The sequence below is a fragment of the Molossus molossus genome, unplaced genomic scaffold, assembly GCF_014108415.1.
Source record: "Molossus molossus isolate mMolMol1 unplaced genomic scaffold, mMolMol1.p scaffold_m16_p_2, whole genome shotgun sequence".
Taxonomy (NCBI): domain Eukaryota; kingdom Metazoa; phylum Chordata; class Mammalia; order Chiroptera; family Molossidae; genus Molossus; species Molossus molossus.
In genome coordinates, this window is record NW_023425355.1 from 21,732,176 (window position 1) to 21,752,572 (window position 20,397).

General features: G+C 40.8%; 1 protein-coding gene and 1 pseudogene across 1 annotated transcript in view; both read left to right on the top strand.

Annotated features, from left to right (window-relative positions):
- Positions 1 to 8,674, top strand: part of LOC118636127 (14-3-3 protein beta/alpha-like) — a 35,300-nt gene extending 26,626 nt beyond the window's left edge. Inside the window, 5 exon segments of the mRNA XM_036271171.1 lie at positions 1,803 to 1,896; positions 5,431 to 5,506; positions 7,411 to 7,584; positions 8,141 to 8,595; positions 8,598 to 8,674. Coding sequence (XP_036127064.1) covers positions 1,803 to 1,896; positions 5,431 to 5,506; positions 7,411 to 7,584; positions 8,141 to 8,595; positions 8,598 to 8,674 — 876 coding nt within the window.
- Positions 8,675 to 8,676: 2 nt separating this feature from the next.
- On the top strand, positions 8,677 to 11,361 carry LOC118636128 (annotated as a pseudogene).
- Positions 11,362 to 20,397: the final 9,036 nt, after the last annotated feature.

The window sequence follows — 20,397 nt, forward strand, 5'->3', positions numbered from 1 at the left end:
CCTCAGACTGAATTTCTCCTGCTGTTAGCATCTTACACTGGTATGTACATTTGTCACAGTTTCTAAACCATTGTTAATAAGCTACTGTGATATAAAGTCTATGCCTTGTGCAGATGCCCTCAGTGGATCTATCGTCCTTCTGTTCCAGGTTGCCATATCACCTTTAGTCATCACATCGCTTCAGGCTTCTCTTTGTGACTTCCTTTTGCTCAGACTTCCTTTTCTGTTTCTTTGTTTTTGATGACCATGACAGTTTTATGAAGTACTCATCACGTATTTTGCAGAAAAGACCTCAATGTTATTGAGTCTTGTGTTTCTCTCAATATTAGGCTGGAGTAACTGGGGGAGGGGAATAATACCACAGAAATAAATGATATTCGCATCACTTGATAGCAGGAATAATACATGGTATCAACACGACTTATCATTGATGATATTAAACATGATCCCCTGCTCCAGGTAGTGTTCTCTAGGTTTCTCCACCCAAAAAATTACCTTTTGCCCCCATTTTTATACTCTGTTCTTTGAAAGCAAATCATTAAACAAAGTCCACCTGAAACCGGAAGAAGGAGACTTAGCTTCACCTCTCGGAAAGGGGAGTAGCTACAAAAAGTATTTGTAATTTTACTATAAGGAAGTGTTGTCTCTTCTCCCACATTTATTTATTCAAGCAACGATCTAGATCAGTGTGAACTTCTGGAGATTTCTTTTATTCTTTGCCTTATAATCAAACACTTTATTATTTATTGTGTTTCATAAATTGTTCCAGCTTTGGTTACTAGGAAATTTTACTGATTAGCTCCTGTGCCCCTTTGACACACCTTCATCCTTTTATTTTCTGAGCACTACCCTTACTTTCTGACCCGATAACATGTTCCAGGCTCATCTTCTCTATTCCTTGTCCCAGTGCAAAAGAAAGCCATTATTTTTTCTACTCACAAAGCAGTTCTAGGTTCTGAATTATATAAGCATCAAAACATGGTAAGAGCAAACTGCTACTTACTGAATCTTGCTATGTGCCAGACACTGAGCTATGCATTTTATATACCTCATTTCTCCTAATGTGCACTACATTTTAAGGAGGTAAGCATTGTCACCCTAATGGTACAAACAAGGGAACAGAGATTCAGAGGAATTGAATAACTTGCCAAGGTCAAATAGAGTAAATGACAGGACCCTGACAGAGTCTGCTTCCTAAATCATGATCTTAACCATTATTTTATTCAGTTTCCTGCTCTATTCACTAGAAAGGTAGACAAAATAAACAACACGAATCCTTTCTGTAGATGATTCGGGAGGGGGGATTTATCTCTGGTTCTGAAACACTGACTTTCTCATATTTTTAAAAAATTTAAGTAGAAGATCTGGTATTCAACAAAGTAATATTAGATGTAATTAAACCATCAATAATAAGAATTCCTGATTGAAAAGATTTGTCTCTTTGAGATCCTTTTTCCAAAAGCTCCCTCATTTGAAATTATTTCTAAAGCCATGTTCAATTTCCTCTGAGCCTCTATTATGATAGCTTTATATCCTTTGTCTTATATCCTCATCTTTCCTCAGCCAACCTTCTCAAAATGTTATGCCTGACAGCCATTATTAGTATCCCTGAATGATTATATAATTATTGGCATTATTAATTTCAGCAATATAACATTCAGCAGAAGAAATGGAGAACTAATCAAGATGGAATGTTCAGATCCCAGCATGTGAAGACCTCGGGTAAATATTCATTTGGATATTGGGGATTTAAAGTATGCAACTTTCATTAATATTTGACAATATCTTTTCTCATTTTCCAGGTGTGGAAATTGGCACCCATAACACAGAGCCATCTAGCATCAAAAGCATCAGCCAATCTGATTCATGCTAAGCCAGCTTCACTCTGTTCTCCAGGTAAGCGAGGAGGCTTTTTGTGTGATAAACAGTTGGAGGTTGAAACTTTCTTTGTGTTCCAACTCTGCATAAGAAGAATGTATGTATTAGCAGGGCTATTCCACAACATCCCACATATAATGGGAACCAGGCATAGCACTAGTTCTACCTATCTGTATTCACTGCACCTTGGGTCAGGAATCCAAGTGAAGGCCAGAGGCATCATTTTAATGATGCTCATCCAATGCCTTGAATTTTAATAGCACCCTTCTTGTGAGAACCTCCAGGCTTCGCTCATCTCCCAAGAATTCAAATAAATGTGGCATGGGGTGGGTCTGAAGGGACTTAGAAAATTCGGAACTTTACAGGGGTACTTACAGAGACATAGTTAAGGTAAGACCCAGGCCATGGATTTTTTTTTTTTTTTAATTTTCTTGTCATTTTGGCTCTACCGAGAGCAGAGTTGGCCTTGTCCAAGAGGAAATGAGTGATGTGACTTAATGGATGGTATGGAAAAACATTTTTTAATTCTCTGTATTGCTACCCGTACTAGATATCTTCCATTTATCTTTTACATCCATGCACTACCCTGCCCTGTGTTCCAGGAGAGCGAGGTGCATGAATCAGATAAACAGGGTCCCCTTTTCTTCTGGTTTTAGATTGACTTTGATTAATGGGGAGGTCTGGTAGGGGACTAGCAGGTGTAGGGAGAATAAGAGTGGCCTATTTACTATTTGGGTCCTTTCCCTGCAGACTCTATGGGGTGGCTGTGCCTTTGGCTCAAGGTCACAGTTTTTATCAGGTTATCAGGTTGCTCTCTCCACACAGTCCCTTCCCCTTGTCCTTTCAGACCTAGGGAGGTAATCAACTACCTCACCCCCACCCCCATGGTACTAACCCCACAACCCTGCACTATCCCTTATGGTTGTGCTATGGCATGCCCACTACTTTGTAAATAGACCCTTTATTTACATCCATTCAAATTATTTGTGTTTGTCAGTGGTTTCCATCAATACTCTGATACCCTATCCTGTGATAGTGTCTGAAACTCTGTCATTAGAGATTTATTCCTTTGGCTTTCAGTGTGCCATCAGAAGAACACTATTAGGAACATCAAATCCATGAGCAATCACTTACATATCTGTATAAAACATAAGCGTTTCCCAATTTAATATCTTGCCATATGTGGCATAATTCAAGGAAGGGCCATAAAGTAATTTATCAATAGACTGTTGACAGGTGATATATGTTACTTTTATATTCCACATGAATGCAGTGTATTATAGTAGTTAAAAGTTGTATCCTCTAAATTTTAATCATGGTTCTGTTGATGAATAATTGTGTAACTCTGAATAATTTTCTTACCATCCCGGTTCTTAGTTTCATCATCTGGAAAATAGGAGTAATAACGATACCTACCCCGTGGGGTTCTTATGATGATTAAATAAGTTAGTCATTCCAAGTACCTAACATAGCACACATAACTTCAATAAATGCTTGCTATTAACACCTAGCATATTTATTAATCTATGAGTCCATTAATTCAATAAATGTTGAATTCCAATTATATGTCAGGTACAACCACAAGTGGTCTTACTTACATGTAACTTAAGGTGTACATCAAGAGGCAAAAATACAAGGACATAAAAAAGTAATCCTAAATCACAGTCATAAGTATGTGTAAAACTGGACAGACACAATGTAGGAGAAGTGCTTGGCATCCTATGATGAAACATAGAGGCGTTCTACTCTGAAGGACAAGTAAGAGTGAATTAGACAATGAGGAAAGAGAGATCCAAACACCGGAAAAAACAAGTGCAAATACATGACGGGGGATGGGGGAGTAGTGACTGAATGACTAGAAAACCTCAGCTTGTTATAGAGAGCAAAATCCAGGTAGAGATGTAGTTTAGGGGTAGATAGACAGGGCCTTGCCCACAATGTAAGAAAACCTGCCTTTGTCTTCATGGAAATTGGAAGCCACTGAAGGTTTTAAATGTGTATGTGTATGGGGGGGTGGGCAGCTCCCTGTATTTTTCTTTAAAGTCATATTAACCAACTGCATTGTGGGGATGTAAGATGGATGGAAACAGACTAATTAGGAGGCTATTGCAGTAGTTCAGGGAAGAGATGATGATCGCTTTGACTGAAGTGGTGGCAGTGAAGAATGAAAATAGCGGGTGGATTTAAAATGCATAATGAGCAGGACTTAATGATGGATTGTATGTAGAAAGTAGACATTTCAAGGATGGCGTCAAGTTTTCCTGATTTGTGGAACTGGCTAGACAGTGGTGCCATTCATTGAGTTAGGACACACTGAAGAAGAACCAAGTTGGCAGTAGAGAGATCACGTGTTCTATTTTGGGTATGTTCCATGTGAATTAATCTTGAAACATTCAAGAATATGTCATATTTTAAAAAGTTGAATGACCTTAGATGTATACCATCAACCCATATTTTATAAGGAAATAAATAACATGATCTTTATGGGTTTCTTCCTACTCTTAAGTTCTAAATACTCATCCTGATTTCATCACCAACTATATGGTCTTTGGCAAGACATTCACCTTTCTCGAATCTTAGTTTTGTCAACTGCAAAATGAAGAGGTTGAATGATGTGATCTACAAAAATAATGTACCCGAATTCTCTAAAGTTCTTTGATTTTATAAAAGTTAATAAGTAAGCAAAGGACAGGAGCCAATTTTCATAGTTTTATACTCTAATCATATAATTCTACCTCCTCCTATTCCCTAAATGAATAGCACAGAGTTAACTGCTACTTTAAATTAGGAACAAAGTAACAACTAGAATATGCCAACTAGATATATTAAAGTCAATTATTTGACTAATAGAAATCAAGTACATGGGTGTTGTGGATCAAACTTTTGAAGACTAAAGATATCTGCTTTTTTGTTACCTTTCTTTAACAACAACCAATTCACTCAACTAGCTAATTATTTAAGTTTCCATTTTACTTCTTTCATTTCAAATTGCTCACATCTATTATTATTGGTGTTAATGTGTCTATAGTTTTATTTGATGACTCCAAAATGACTTGAGGAAACTAATAATAAAAGACATCTCAGAGCAATATAGTTGCTAAAAATGAAAGTAAATACATCTATTAAATATGGAGCAAAGGGTAGCAAAAATCTCAAATATTCCCCTAAGTGAATATAATTACTGAGTGAGAATGAGGCTTAAGTGACCTTCTTGGTAAACAAAACAGAGAGCTACATGAGTATTTATATTATATTCATAGTCTGAAATATGTCAGCACTTTAGGAACAAATTTTCTCCTCTGGACTACATTCTAAAAGGAATTACAGTAAAGTCCTCACTTAGCAGTGTTGATGGATTCTGCAACTTAGAGCAAAATGATGTATAATGAAACCAATTTTACCACAGGCTAACTGATATATACAAGAGTTAAGTTCCTACCGCATCACATCAATGTTAAAATGAAATGATGTTAGTCAAGGACTGGCTGTAATTACATAGATTCTTAGACTGGAGACACTGAAAAATAACACAGTACTTTTCTGTCTTTCTAGAAAATAAGAGTGCCCAAGCTCTAGAAAACAGTGGGGATGTGGGAGGTGACACAAAGAAAGAGAATGACCATTACTTGTACTTACAGGAGACCTGTATTTTTTTTTTTTATCCTCACCTGAGGATATTTTTTCTATTGATTTCCAGACAGAATAGGAGGGAAGGAGGGAGGGAGGAAGAGAGAGAGAGGGAGAAACATCGATGTGAGAGAGACACATCAAGTGGCTGCCTCCTGCACAACCCCAACCAGGGCCAGGGATTGAACCGCAACTGAGGTACGTGCCCTTGACAAGAATCGAACCCATGACTCTTTGGTCCATGGGCGGGTACTCCAACCTTCTTCTTTCTAAAATCAATAAAGAATAGTGCTGCTACGAACATCAGAGTACATATATTCTTTCTGAATGGTGTTTCAGGTTTCTTAGACAAATGAATAAAAAAGCTATGGTACATATATACAATGGAGTACTATGCAGCTGTAAGAAAGAAAGATCTCTTATCCTTTGAGATGGCATAGAAGGACCTGGAGAGTATCATCCTAAGCGAAACAAGCCAAACAGAGAAAGACAGGTATCATATGATCTCACTTATTTGTGGAATATAATAAACATAACAGTCTGAGGAATGGGGTAGTCCCAAAGACGTGGAGGTGGGGTACAGACTGACAATCCCCAGAAGAGGTGGTGGTGGGGGAGAGATAAACCACAGAACTTATATGCATGTGTGCATGAACAGTGGACATGGACAACAAAGCTGGGGACAGGGTGGGGAGGGGGAATCAGTGGGGGGGGGGAGAAACATCTGTGACAAAAATAAATTAATTAATTAAAAAAATAAAATAAAATCAATAAGGAAAAAGGAATGTTGGTCCATATTGATTTCTATTGATTACTGCACTTATGCTAACTTCATGTCCCGTTCATGACTTGGGCTGTCTCAGTGCCACACTAATGGCACAGGAATAAGGGAGAGACTTGCACCTTAGTCCTAGGGTCCAACTTCCCTAATTATACCCAACATCCAACCCATCTGAGTTCTTCTGACCTCCTAAGGGTGCTGTCACCATTTCATACATGAATTTCATGGGTACCTACCAAACACTCATTCTGTTCCAACTTCCAGGAATCTCTCTTCTCCTCCTCTCCTTCACCTTCTGTGTCGTTTTTCACTCACCTCTGTCCCTGGAGGAAAAGGGGCACACAGAGATCATGTCTTTGATGTGTTCGGGCTTTTTCAAATGACTGAGGCTCTTTCTGCTCCACATTTTGCAAAAATTCTGTTCTCCTGATTGAAATGAGGTGAGGGAAAGATGAATAGCATAATCATCTCAAGAAATATCCTGGAGGCTGACTCTACCGAGGCTGCCGATTCCGGAGCCGGGCTAACTGCCTGCATGGCCCCTGCAGCTGCCAGAGGACTGGGCCTGGGACGGGCGCGGTAGCTGTGCCCAGAGCTCCACTCACCAGCATCTTTGCCCCCTGCAGTCCTCCCACGGGAATGACCATGGATAAACGTGAGCTGGAGCCCTGGCCAGTTCGGCTCAGCAGTTAGAGCGTCAGTCTGCAGTCCAGAGAGTCCCGGGTTCGGTTCCCACTAAGGGCACGTACCTCAGTTGCAGTTTGTCCCTGCCCCGGTTGGGTCATGTGGGTGGCAGCCACTCGATGTGTCTCTCTCACATCGATGTTTCTCTCTCTCTCTTTCTTCCTCCTGCTCTATCTGAACAAAAACAAAAAAATGTCCTTGGGTGAGGATAAAAATAAATAAATAAATAAATAAATAAATAAATAAATAAATAAAGGTGAGCTGGAACAGGCCCTGGTGGAGTAGTTCAGTTGGTGAGAGCATCATCCCCATACACCAAGGTTGCAGGTTTGATCCCATAGCCAGGGCATATGCAAGAAGCAACTGATGAATAAGTAAATAAGTGGAATGACAAATCAATGTTTTTCTCTCTCTCTTTCTTAATAAATTAAAAAATAAAGTGAGCTGGTACAGAAGGGCAGGCGCTATGATGATATGACCCCAGCCCTGAAGGCAGAACAGGGGAATGAACTCTCGGACGAAGAGAAAAATCTGCTCTCCGTCCTTGGTGTGTCATCTCCAGCATTGAAAAGAAAACAGAGAGGAGACCTGGCCGGTTTGGCTCAGCGGTTAGAGTTTCTGCCTGCAGACCAGGGAGACCCAGGTTCGATTCCCACTCAGGGCACGTACCTCGGTTGTAGTTTGTCCCTGGCCCCGGTTGGGGTCGTGTGGGTGTTTCTCTCTCTTCCTCCTTCTCTCCCTCCTGCTCTAGCTGAAGATAAATGTAAAAATGTCCTCAGGTGAGGAAAGAGAGAAAGAAAGAAAGAAAGAAAGAAAGAAAGAAAGAAAGAAAGAAAGAAAGAAAGAAAGAAAGAAAGAAAGAAAGAAAGAAAGAAAAAGAAAGGAAGGAAGGAAGGAAGGAAGGAAGGAAGGAAGGAAGGAAGGAAGGAAGGAAGGAAGGAAGGGGAGGGAGGGAGGGAAGAAAGAGAGAGAGAGAGAGAGAGGAAGAAAGAAAGAAAGAAAGAAAGAAAGAAAGAAAGAAAGAAAGAAAGAAAGAAAGAAAGAAAGGAGGGAGGGAGGGAGGGAGGGAGGGAGGGAGGGAGGGAGGGAGGGAGGGAGGAAGGAAGGAAGGAAGGAAGGAAGGAAGGAAGGAAGGAAGGAAGGAAGGAAGGAAGGAAGGAAGAAAGAAAGAAAGAAAACAGAGAGGAACAAGAAGCAGCAGCAGATGGGCAGAGAAAACCGTGAGAAGACAGACGCAGAACTGCAGGACATCTGCAACGATGCTCCGGAGCTGTTAGACAAATACCTTATTCCCAGTGCCACACAACCCGACAGTAAGGTGTTCTACTTGAAAATGAAAGATTATTTTAGATATCTTTCTGAGGGCGCATCTGGAGACAAGAAGCAAACCACTGGGTGGAAGTCTCGACAGGCTTACCAGGAAGCGTTTGAAGTTACAAAGAAAGAAATGCAGCCTACACACTCAATTCCACTTGGCCCGGCACTGAATTTCTCAGTCTTTTACTCTGAGATTCTGAACTCTCCCGAACAGGCTTGGAGCCCGGCAAAAATGGCGTTTGATGAAGCATTTGCTGACTTGGACACACTGAATGAACAGTCGTGCAAAGGCAGCACCCTGATCATGTGGGGCTTAAAGACAATCTCACTCTGTGCACATGGGAAAACCAGGGAGATGAGGGAGATGCTGGGGAGGGAGAGAACTAATCATGCTTCGTGATCTGTTCAGTGTCGCTCTGAACCCTCCACATACATCACTTTGTGTGATAAAAAAGCAAAATGCCCAGCCGGTGTGGCTCAGTCGTTGAGCATCGACCCATGCACCAAGAGGTCACCAGTTCAATTCCCAGTCAGGGCACATGCCCAGGTTGTGGGTCCGATCCCCAGTGGGGGGCATGCAAGAGGCGGCCAATCCATGTTCTCTCTCATTGATGTTTCTATCTCTCACTCTCTCTCCCTTCCTCTCTCTTGAAAATCAATAAAGAAATAAATTTTTTTAAAAAAGAAAAAAGAAATATAACACTAATAAATTAAAAAGTAAAAAAAAATTCTGATATAGCTGAAAAACATTGTTTATATTACACACAATTATATAAATATATTATATATTATATATATATATATAAATATATTATATATTATATATATATATATATATATATATATATATATAGCAGAAATTTTAGGAATAAAGCAGAAATTGCTTGAGTCATGGTTCTGCAACTTAGTAGTTCTGTGACTTTGGGTCAGTTATTTTCCCTTTCTGCACCTCTCTCTGCTTTTCCAAAATAGAGACATATACTGTTTATCTAATAAGACAGTTGTGAGGATTAAATGAGATCTTAAGTGTGCTGAGCACAAGGTGCAACATATACCACTGTCTACTCATAAGAACCTTCCCAAGTTGCTTTTTCTACTACAGTACGTGAGAAGTAAACCATATACAAAAATCAACTCAAAATAGGTTAAAGATCAAAATGTAAGAACTAAAACTATAAAACACTTAGGAGAAAAGCTCAGGGGAAAGGTCTTATAATGTTGGATTTGGTGACAAAAAGGCAAATGCGACAAGAAAAAATAGAGAAATTGCACTTGATCAAAATTAAATACTTGGGCACATCAAAGGACACTATCAACGGAATGAAAAGGCAACATACAGAATCACAGAATATATTTGCAAATCATCTATCTGACAACGGATTAATATTCAGAATATATAAGAAACTCCTAATACTCAACAACAAAATAACAAATAGGCCGATTTAAAAATGAACAAAGGAGATACGTTCATTAGATCACTCCTTTCCACCGGTGGGTGCCATGGAGTAAGCATCGTTGAAGTCTCTCCTCCAGCAGCAGTCATGTCTAAGTCAGTGTCTCCCCAAAGGGCAAGAACAGCTGCAGAAGCTCTTTATCAGAGGTTTGGGCTTTGAAACAACCCATGAGGGTCTGAGGAGTGTGTATGAGCAGTAGGGATGCTCAGACTGTGTGGTGATGAAAATCAAACACCACGGACTCCAGGGGCTTTGAGTTGTCATGATGCCACTGTGGAGGAGGTAGATGCATTCATGAATGCAAGGTCACACAAGGTGCTGGAAGAGCTATGGAATGCAAGAGGGCTGTCTCAAGAGAAGATTCTCAAAGACATGGTGCCCACTACACTGTGAAAAAGATTTTTGTTGGTGGTATTAGAGAAGACAATGAAGAACATCACCTAAGAGGTTATTTTGAACAGTATGGGGAAACTGAAGTGATTGAAATCAGGACTGACCTAGGCAGTGGCAAGAAGAGAGGTTTGTTCTTGTGACCTTTTTTTTCTAATTTTTTAAATTTATTTTTAATTAATTAATTAATTAATTTTTGTTGCAGATGTTTCTCCTTTTCCCCCACTGATTCCTCCCTCCCCCTCCCTCCCCGCCCTGTCCCCAGCTTTGTTGTCCATGTCCACTGTTCATGCTCACATGCATATAAGTTGTGTGGTTTATCTCTCCCCCACCACCCTCTCTTCTGGGGATTGTCAGTCTGTACCCCACTTCCACATCTCTGGGACTACCCCATTCCTCAGACTGTTATGTTCATTATATTCCACAAATAAGTGAGATGATGTGATACTTGTCTTTCTCTGTTTGGCTTGTTTCACTTAGGATGATACTTTCCAGGTCCCTCCATGTCGTCTCAAAGGATAAGAGATCTTTCTTTCTTACAGCTGCATAGTACTCCATTGTGTATATATACCACAGCTTTTTTATCCATTCGTCTACTGATGGACATTTGGGAAAATAAACTCAAAATGGATAAAAGACTTAAATGTGACTCATGATTCCATAAAAATCCTAGAAGAAACTGTAGGCAACAAAATTTCAGACATCATACGCAGCAGAATTTTCACTGATACATCACCTAAGGCAACAGAAACAAAGGAGAAAATGAACAGATGGAACTACATCAAACTCAAATGCTCTTGTGACCTTTAATGACCATGACTCCATAGACAAGACTGCCTTTCAGAAATACCATAATATGAATGACCATAACGTGAAGTAAGGAAACCCTAGCTAAACAAGAGGTGGCCAGGGATTCATCCAGCCAAAGATGTCAAGTGGTTCTGGAAACTTTGGTGGTGGTCGTAGATGTGGCTTTGGTGGGAATGACAACTTTGGTTATGGAGGAAAGGTCAGTGGTTGAGGTGGCTTTGGCGGCAGCCATGGTATGATGGTGGCAGAAAAGGTGGCCGTGGGATGGCTGTGATGTATTTGGTGATGATGAAAGCAGTTTTGAAGGTGACAAGCTACAATGATTTGGGTAATTATGACAGTTGATCTTCAAATTTTGGAGTCATGACAGGGGGGAATGTTGGAGACAGAAACTCTCACCCCCGTGACGGCGAAGACTAACCCTTTGCCATACCATGAAACCAATGTGGCCATGGCAGTTCCAGCAGCTCCAGGACCTATGGCAAAAATTTCCACTAGTGACAGGAAACAGAGTGTAGCTGGGAAGGAGAGTCTGAGAACTGACAGGGAAGCTACAGGTTACAAGAGATTTGTGAACTCAGCTGAGAACAGTGGTGACAGTACCTAGGTGCTACAAAGAAGACCTGTTTGGACAATACTCATGTGTTTGGGAAAAAACTCGAGGACAGTATTTGTGGCTGTCTAACAGGTTATTCTAGTTTCTGTTTTGTGCAAAGTGTAAAGCATTCCAACAAAGGGTTTTAATGTAGTTTTTTTTTTGCGCACATATTGTAGGGTACTAAATGTAATAGTCTGATCGTGATGCTGAATAAATGTGTCTTTTTAAAAAAGTGGACAAAGGACTTGAATAGACATTTCTCCAAAGAAGATATGCAAGTGGTCAATAAGCACATGGAAAGATGCTCAACATTATTAATCATTAGGGGAATGCAAATCAAAACCACAATGAGATGCTATTTTACACTCACTGGGATGGCTGCTACCAAAACAAAACCAAAAACGAAAAGCAGAAAATAACAACTATGGATTGGAGCATTGCTGATGGAAATGTAAAATGGTGCAGCTTCTGTCAAAAATGGCATAGTGCTTCCTCAAAAAATTAAACACAGAATTAGCACATGCTCCAGCAATTCCACTTCTGAGTCTATGCTCCAAAAGAATAGGAAACACACACTCAAACAGATATTTGTACACCCACATACATAGCAGTGTTATTCATAATAGTCAAAAAGCAGATGTACCCCAACTGCCGTTCAACAGATGCATGGATAAACAAGGTGTGCTATGTACATACACTAGGATGTTACACAGCTTTACAAAGGAAAGGAATTGTGACACATACTACAACATGCATGAACTTTGAAGACATGAGGCTAAGTAAAATAAGCCAAGCACAAAACGACAAATATAGTATGATGCCATTTATGTGAGGTACATAGAATAGTCCTATTTTATAGAGACAGAAAGTAAAAGTGGTTGCCAGAGCCTGGGAGAGGGGGCATGGGAAGTTGTTGTATGCTCTATGGGCAGAGTTTCAGTTGGGAAAGATTTAAAAGTTCTGGAGATGGATAGTAGTGATGACTACACAACAATGTGAATGCATTTAATGCCACAGTACTGTACACATAAAAAATGAACAAGCCTGCCCTGGCTGGTTTGGCTCAGCGGTTAGAGCATGGGCCTGCGGACCAGAGAGACCTGGGTTCAGTTCTCGCTCAGGGCATGTACCTCGATTGCAGTTTGTCCCAGGCCCTGGTTGGGGTCGTGTGGGTGTTTACCAGTCGATGTGTCTCTCACTCATCAATGTTTCTCTCTCTCTCTCTTCCTCCCTCTCTCTCTCCTGCTCTATCTGAAGATAAATGCAAAAATGTCATTGAGTGAGGATAAAAAAAAAGGGATAAGCCCTGGCTGGGTTGCTCAGTTGGTTGGAGCATCATCCTGGGCACCAAAAGTTTGCTGATTTGATTTCTGGTCAGAGCACATACCTAGGTTGCAGGCTCAATTCCTCTCTCTATAAAATCAATAAACGTATCGTTGGATGAGGATAAAAATATTTAAAAATTAAAAATGGTTAAAATGAGAAATTTTATGTTATGTATATTTAACCACAATAAAATAGAGTGCGTAATGACATTCAAGAATCACAAGCAGAGCCCGGCCAGTGTGGCTCAGTGGTTGAGCATTGACCCATGCACCAAGAGGTCGCAGGTTCGATTCCCGGTCAGGGCACATGCCCCGGTTGTGGGCCCGATCCCCAGTGGGGGGCATGAAGGAGGCGGCCAATCGATGTCCTCTCTCATTGATGTTTCTGTCTCTCTCTCTCTCTCCTTTCTTCTCTCTAAAGTCAATAAAGAAAAAAAAAAGTAAAAAGAAAAAAGAATCACAAGCAGAAATACCTCCTTTCCTACTAGAACAGCAACTTCAATCTAAATGTCAACCTGCACAAAGTAACCCCAATACATGTTATAAACTCAAGTATGTATTTCTGTAGGTCAGCAATTTTCAACCAGTGTGTGGAAGAGGCGCACGGGTGTGTGACAAGAATTGTTAAAACATGCAGTACCTGACTGTTTAGTCAGGGGCACTGACCTCTTTTCCCTGAGATTGTCAAATTTTAAAAAATGACAACAGCCAAAACAGCAATAGTCATCTGGTGTAATGAATGAAAATTATGCCTATTTTTTTTGGTCAGATCAGCAAAAAATATGTTTTGGTGTGCCACAAAATTTTAGTAATTAGTTTATGTGTGCCACAAGGTGAAAAAGGTGAAAATCACTGCTGTAGATTCAGGATAGGTTTATGATCAGTTGGGAAATTCCCATTCCATTTATTGATTTCTCAGTTCTCAATTTTAGCCTTTCATCCTGAGGAGGCACACATTTTTCCCTGGAGTATTTTGGCCTTTAACTGCCCTTTCTGGTTAATGTCATAGATCATCTAGCAAACCTGGGAATTAGCTAACTCGGAACCTTATTTTTAAAGCATCTACATTTCAGATGAGCCCTTGGCAACATTGTTATGTAGAAGAGGTTTCCCTCTAATTTTTTTTTTTTAATCCTTCCCCCCAACTCTGCAAACCTAATTTAAAATACTTGACCCAGGTTATGTATGGGCCTTACTTTTGCCCACCCCCATCAATAAAGATGTATCTTCTGCCCCATTTTAGGAAGCAAAACTTATTCAAAGTAAATGAATGTTTGTACTGGATTTAAATAGTTCCCGTATGTAATGTGGTTTGCATTTTGACCTAAGCTTTCAGGGCTTCATCCCTAACAGATGAAAAGAAAATTTTAAGACACCACAGCAATATTAATAAACAAAATTATGAGGGGTAAATGGAAGATAAATCTTTCTTTGTGCGATACAAATTATTAAAAGGCTGCTGTCTATGCCATCTAGTGTGTCTAACCTTATATAAACCACTGTTTCTTCGTTTGTTTTTCATAAACACTGTGGAAAAACAGAACTAAAAATTTGACCTATGTATGACCTCTTGATATATTTATTCAATACACTCTGATATAGTTAATTCTGAATACTTTTTAATGATTGCACACACACGCACATGCCCTCACACACTCGCGCGCGTGCGTCCACACACACACACACACACACACACCCTTTCTTTTTTGATCAGATAAATAATAGCATAGCATGGTGATCAATGACCCTATAGTAATAAAAAAAAAACAAAACACACAGTAAAAGGGTAAAGGGTGAATATGCTTTTTTTTTTTTTGAGTGAAGGGTGATGGTATTTCTAGGTAACATCATAGAAGACTCATTTCTTAATTTGAACAGGGGCACTTACCGGGCTGTAAGAGATTGGCCTTGGCCTGCAGGCACGGCACAGAGAACCAAAACAGGTACTAAGGGCATTAGCCTCGTGTTGTGCTCATAATTTTTTTTTTAATTTACTTTCAGCTGCAGCTCTCTCTAATGCTTCTCCTGTGGCCACGCTGTTTTTAACTTTGGCATGTTTTATTTAAAAATGAACACAGCAGCAATTGTACTCCAGAGAACCAAACACCCCAACTTAGTTGTCTTTAACAAAACAAGAGATTTTGTGTTGCTTTAGGGATAGCAGAAGTGTAAGTTGCATTTCAGTAAAACTCTAAAGGAATAATATTCATTAAGGGACAATTATTTCATGCTTGCAATATCACGATTCAACTGCTCAAAAGGAGACATTTCTATGCAGGGAACATCAGTAAATGAGCAGTAGAGAGAGAAGCATCCCCATATTGTTGCAAAGTACTGTTGCTAATTCCCTTTTTTCACATTCTTTTACTTATTTTATTTAAAAATATATTTTTAATTTTTCAATTACAGTAGATGTACAATATTATATTAGTTTCAAGTGTATAACCCAGTGATTAGACATTTAGATAACTTACAAAGGGATCACCCTGATAAATCTAGTACCCATCTGACACCTAACAGAACAGAAACAGACTCATAGATACAGAGAACAAAATGATGGTTGGCAGATGGGAGGGAGGTTGAGGGGCTGGATGAAACAGGTGAAAAGATTAAGATGTACACGTGGATAGTTACGGAATAGTCATGGGATGTAAAGAATGGCAGAGGGAATAGTCAATAATATTGTAATTACTATATATGGTGTCAGGTGGGTGCTAGAATTATCAGGGGGATCACTTTGTAGATTATATAAATGTCTAAGCACTATCCTGTACACCTGAAACTACCATGAAATATTAAATGTCAACAGTATTGAAAAATAAAATAAATTTCTGCTGGTTATGCTAAAAAAAACAACAACACAGCACAATGAGCTATCACATCACACCGGTCAGAATGGCTATTATCAAAGAGTCAACAAGTAACATAGTGGCATGGGTGTGAAGAACAATGAACTCTTGTGCACTGTTGGTGTGACTGCAAATTGGTACAGACACTGTGGAAAGCAGTATGAAGATATGCAGATTCTTTAAAAAATGAAAAATGGGCCCTGGCAGGTTTGGCTCAGCGGTTAGAGTGTCTGCCTGCGGTCCGGAGAGACCCGGGTTCGGTTCCCGCTAAGGGCATGTACCTCGGTTGCAGTTTGTCCCCGGCCCTGGTTAGTCGTCTGCGTGGCAGCCACTCGATGTGTCCCTTCACGTCGATGTTTCCCTCTCTCTCTCCCTCCCACTTTGTCTGTACAAAAAATGGAAAAATGTCCTCGGATGAGGATTAAAAAAAAAAAAAAAATGAAAAATGGAACCACCATATGACCCAGAAATTCCACATCTGGATATTTATGTGAAGAAAAAATATTAATTTGAAAAGGTATATGTATTCTTATTTATAATAGCAAAGATATGGAAGCAACCTAGGTGTCCATTGATAGATGAATGAATAAAGAAATTATATATACGTACATATATATGTGTGTGTGTATATATATGTGTATATATATGTGTGTATATATGTGTGTGTGTGTATATATATATATATATATAGGAATATACATAATGGAATATACACCATACACACACCATATACATGTATATGTGTATATATAATGGAATATTACACAGAAATAACAGGTAATGAAATCTTGCCATTTGCAACATGGGTGGACCTAGAGGGTATTAGGCTAAGTGAAATAAGTCAGACAGAGAAAGACAAATACTGTGTGGTTTCAGTTACACATGGAATCTAAAAAAGCAAAACAAATGAATAAACACAGCAAAACAGAAGCAGACCCATAGATGTAGAGAATAAGCTGCTGGCTGCCAAAAGGGAGAGCAGTGAGGGGATGGAAAGAAAAAGAAAAAAAAAATGGTAGAACTGAGGCTTTTCCCAAAAGGAGAAGGTATAGATCCCCCACAACAAAGAGAAAAGAGATGGTATATGTATTGGGCAAAGGCACTAATATTGCAATGGGTTGTTAGATTTTTCTTCTTTCTAAAAGTTGCATGAGAGTATATATTTGGGAAAGCGCAAGAGAAGGTGGGTGAAATGCTTTGCATCCTACACTAAAGACATGAACTGGGCCTGGCCGGTGTGGCTCAGTGGTTGAGTGTCGACCCATGCACCAAGAGGTCACCAGTTCAATTCCCAGTCAGGGCACATGCCCAGGTTGTGGGCCCGATCCCCAGTGGGGGGCATGCAGGAGGCAGCCAATCGATGTTCTCTCTCATCCATGTTTCTATCTCTCTCTCTCCCTTTCTGTCTCTCTAAAATCAATAAAGGAAAAATAAAAAATAAAAAACAACATGAAGTGGATGCTGTCACATTTTCCTTCCAAGTATATTTGTGAGGCAGTTATTTCTGAAAAATTCTCTTTCCGGGTTAGGTCTTCCTTAGGGCCAAGGGGATTCACTATTTACCTCTAGAAAAACTAGGAATTGTACAGTGAACATCAATTTCTAAAAGTCAATTAGAAATTAATTTTTTAATTTCTAATTAAAACCCAGCCATTGGTCAAGATGGCTGGTAGGTAAACATGGTACCCGCCTCCTCCCACAAGCACATCAAAATGACAACTAAACTACAGAACAACCACCATTCAGAACCATCTGAAATCCAGCCGAACAGAAGTCCAGCAACTGAATATAAAACAGAAGCCACACCCACAATGGTAGGAGGGCGGAAGCGCATGGGCTGGTCCCACACCCACGTGTGGCGGATAAAAATCAGGAGGACACCTCGGCTGGGAAGGTCCTTCCTGAGGACTGAGGGGTCCCCGTCCCACACCAGGCGCCCCGCTCAGGGTCCCAGTGCCAGGAAGAGAATCCCCATCACTTCTGGCTGGAAAACCAGCGGGAACTGAGGCTCAGGGAGGCTGCGGCTGCGGAAGCCCCAGGCAGCTCCTCTTAAAGGGCCCGTGCACGGACTTACTTAGACTCGCTCCCTCTGGGCTCCAGCATGGGGGAGGCAGCTTGAAAGGCACCAGAGACATACAGGGAAGAATTAAGTTGTGTGGCATTGGGGTAAGAGCTGGAGGGGCAGCTTTCTCCCAGACAGACCTGCTGGTAGAGGCTGTTGTTCCTTTGGTGAGTCCTCCCCACACATGGCAGGCAGTTGGGCACCATAAATGGGACTCCAGCAACCTGGCTCACACTGTTGGTCTGGCCTTGGTCATTCCCTGAGGCCCTGCCCCACCCAACTTTTGGGCCCACCCAACTGTTTTCAGTGGCTTTACCAGAGAATTGGCCTATCTTGGCTCCTGCTTCAGATTTTCCTAAATGCTTTTAAACAAGCAGCATCTGGCCTCAGTGAGCCCCATACCTCTTGCTAAGTGGCCCCAGGCCCGGCATTAGAAGCAGGCAGCCTTGGTTCACAGTTTGGCTTTTCCTGGGCCCATCCAAGCCCACAGAAGAAACATCCATCTGCAGATACCTTTGTAGCTTATGCCTGGTGGCCCTGGATAGAACACAGGCAGTGGCTGACCTTGTCCCAGAGCCAGTACACCCAGTGGACAGTGTCAGACCATGTTGAAGAACCACCTCCACAAGCGAAACACTCAAGGAGTGGACTCAGTGGGTACCAGAGCCCTGCTGAACTAAGTCTTGCTCTGTGTGGTGGGCCTGTCTGTACAGCTGATCCTCCAAGGTAGTCAAAGGCCAGTGGTCAGTGGGCACAGCCAGTCCTTGCAGCTGATCAGCCTGAGTAAATCCCTCCCACTGATGTACCAACATCAATCAAGACTCATTTACAACAGAAAGGTGTACAGTCCACACGAGGGGTGCACCTTGAGGACCCAGCTGGGGTAATCAGGGAGGCTGTGCCACTGGACCCTACAGGACACCTAATACAGTAGGCCACCCTACAAAGCCTAGGAGACATAGCAGCTCTACCTAATACATAGAAACAATCACAAAATGAGGAGACAAAGAAACATGTCCCAAATGAAAGAATAGAACAAAACTCCAGGATAAGAACTAAATGAAACAGAAATAAGCTATTTAACAGATGCAGAATTCAAAACACTGGTTATAAGGATGGTCAAGGAACTTAGTGAGGACCTCAAGAGCATAAAAAAGGACCAGTCAGAAATGAAGGATGTACTAACTGAAATAAAGAATTACTTACAGAGCCCTGGCCGGTTTGGCTCAGCAGTTGGAGCGTCCGCCTGCGGTCCGGAGAGACCCGGGTTCGGTTCCCGCTAAGGGCACGTACCTCGGTTGCAGTTTGTCCCCGGCCCTGGTTGGTCGTGCGGGTGGCAGCCACTCGATGTGTCCCTTTCACATCGATGTTTCCCTCTCTCTCTCTCTTCCTCTCTCTCCCTCCCACTCTATCTGTACAAAAAATGGAAAAATGTCCTCGGGTGAGGATAAAAAAAAAAAAAAAGAATTACTTACAGAGATTCAATAGTAGAGTAGGTGAAGCCAAGAAGCAAACCATTGATTTGGAATATAAGGAAGCAAAAAACACCCAATCAGAACAACAGAAAAAAAAAAAAAAGAGGACAGTGTAAGGAGCCTCTGGCACAACTTCAAGCATACCAACATTTGCATTATGGGGGTGCCAGAAGGAAAAGAGACAAAGCATGGAATTGAAAACCTATTTGAAAAAAATGACAGAAAACGTCCCTAACTTGGTGAAGGAAACAGACATACAAGTCCAGGAAGCAGAGAGAGTCCCGAACAGATGAACCCAAAGAGGCCCATGCTCAAGACAACATAATTAGAGTGCCAAAGATTGAAACCAAAGAGAGAATCTTAAAAGCAGCAAGAGAAAAGTGGTTAGTACCTACAAGGGAGCTTCCATAAGACTGTCAGTTGATTTCTCAAAAGAAACTCTGCAGGCCAGAAGGGAGTGGCAAGAAATATTCAAAGTGATGAAAAGCAAGAACCTACAACCAAGATTACTCTATCCTGCAAAGCTGTCATTTCGAGTTGATGGACATATCAAGTTTCCCAGACAGGAAAAAACTAAAGGAATTTATTACCACCAAACCAGTATTATAGGAAATGTTGAAGGGTCCTCTTGAAGAAGATTAAAAATATGAACAATAAAATGGCCATAAACACATATTTATCAACAATTGAATCTACAAACTAAATGAACAAGTAGAACAGAAACAGACTCAGATACAGAGAACTTTTTGTTGGTTGCCAGATGGGTGGGGGATTGGGGGATGGGTGAAAAAGGTGAGGGGATTAAGAAGTACAAATTGGTTGTTTGACTGAAGAACCTCAGAGGGAAGAGGGGTGTGCAAGAAGAGATAAACCAGAGAACTTCTATGCATATATGTATCACGAATGGACACAGACAATAGTGTGGAGAAGGTAGGAGTGGGGAGGAGGGGTTAATGTGTGTGGGGGGCATCTGTAATACATTGAACAATAAAGATAAGTTTTAAAAAAGAAAAACACCTGGCAATTTACTTATACATTGTAACTTATAGCCCTGGGCCAGGGAACAGACAATTTCTACCCTGGCTGTTTTGAAGAGAACATCGATGTTTTGAGACCATAATGCCTAGTGATCATTGCAGGGGACATC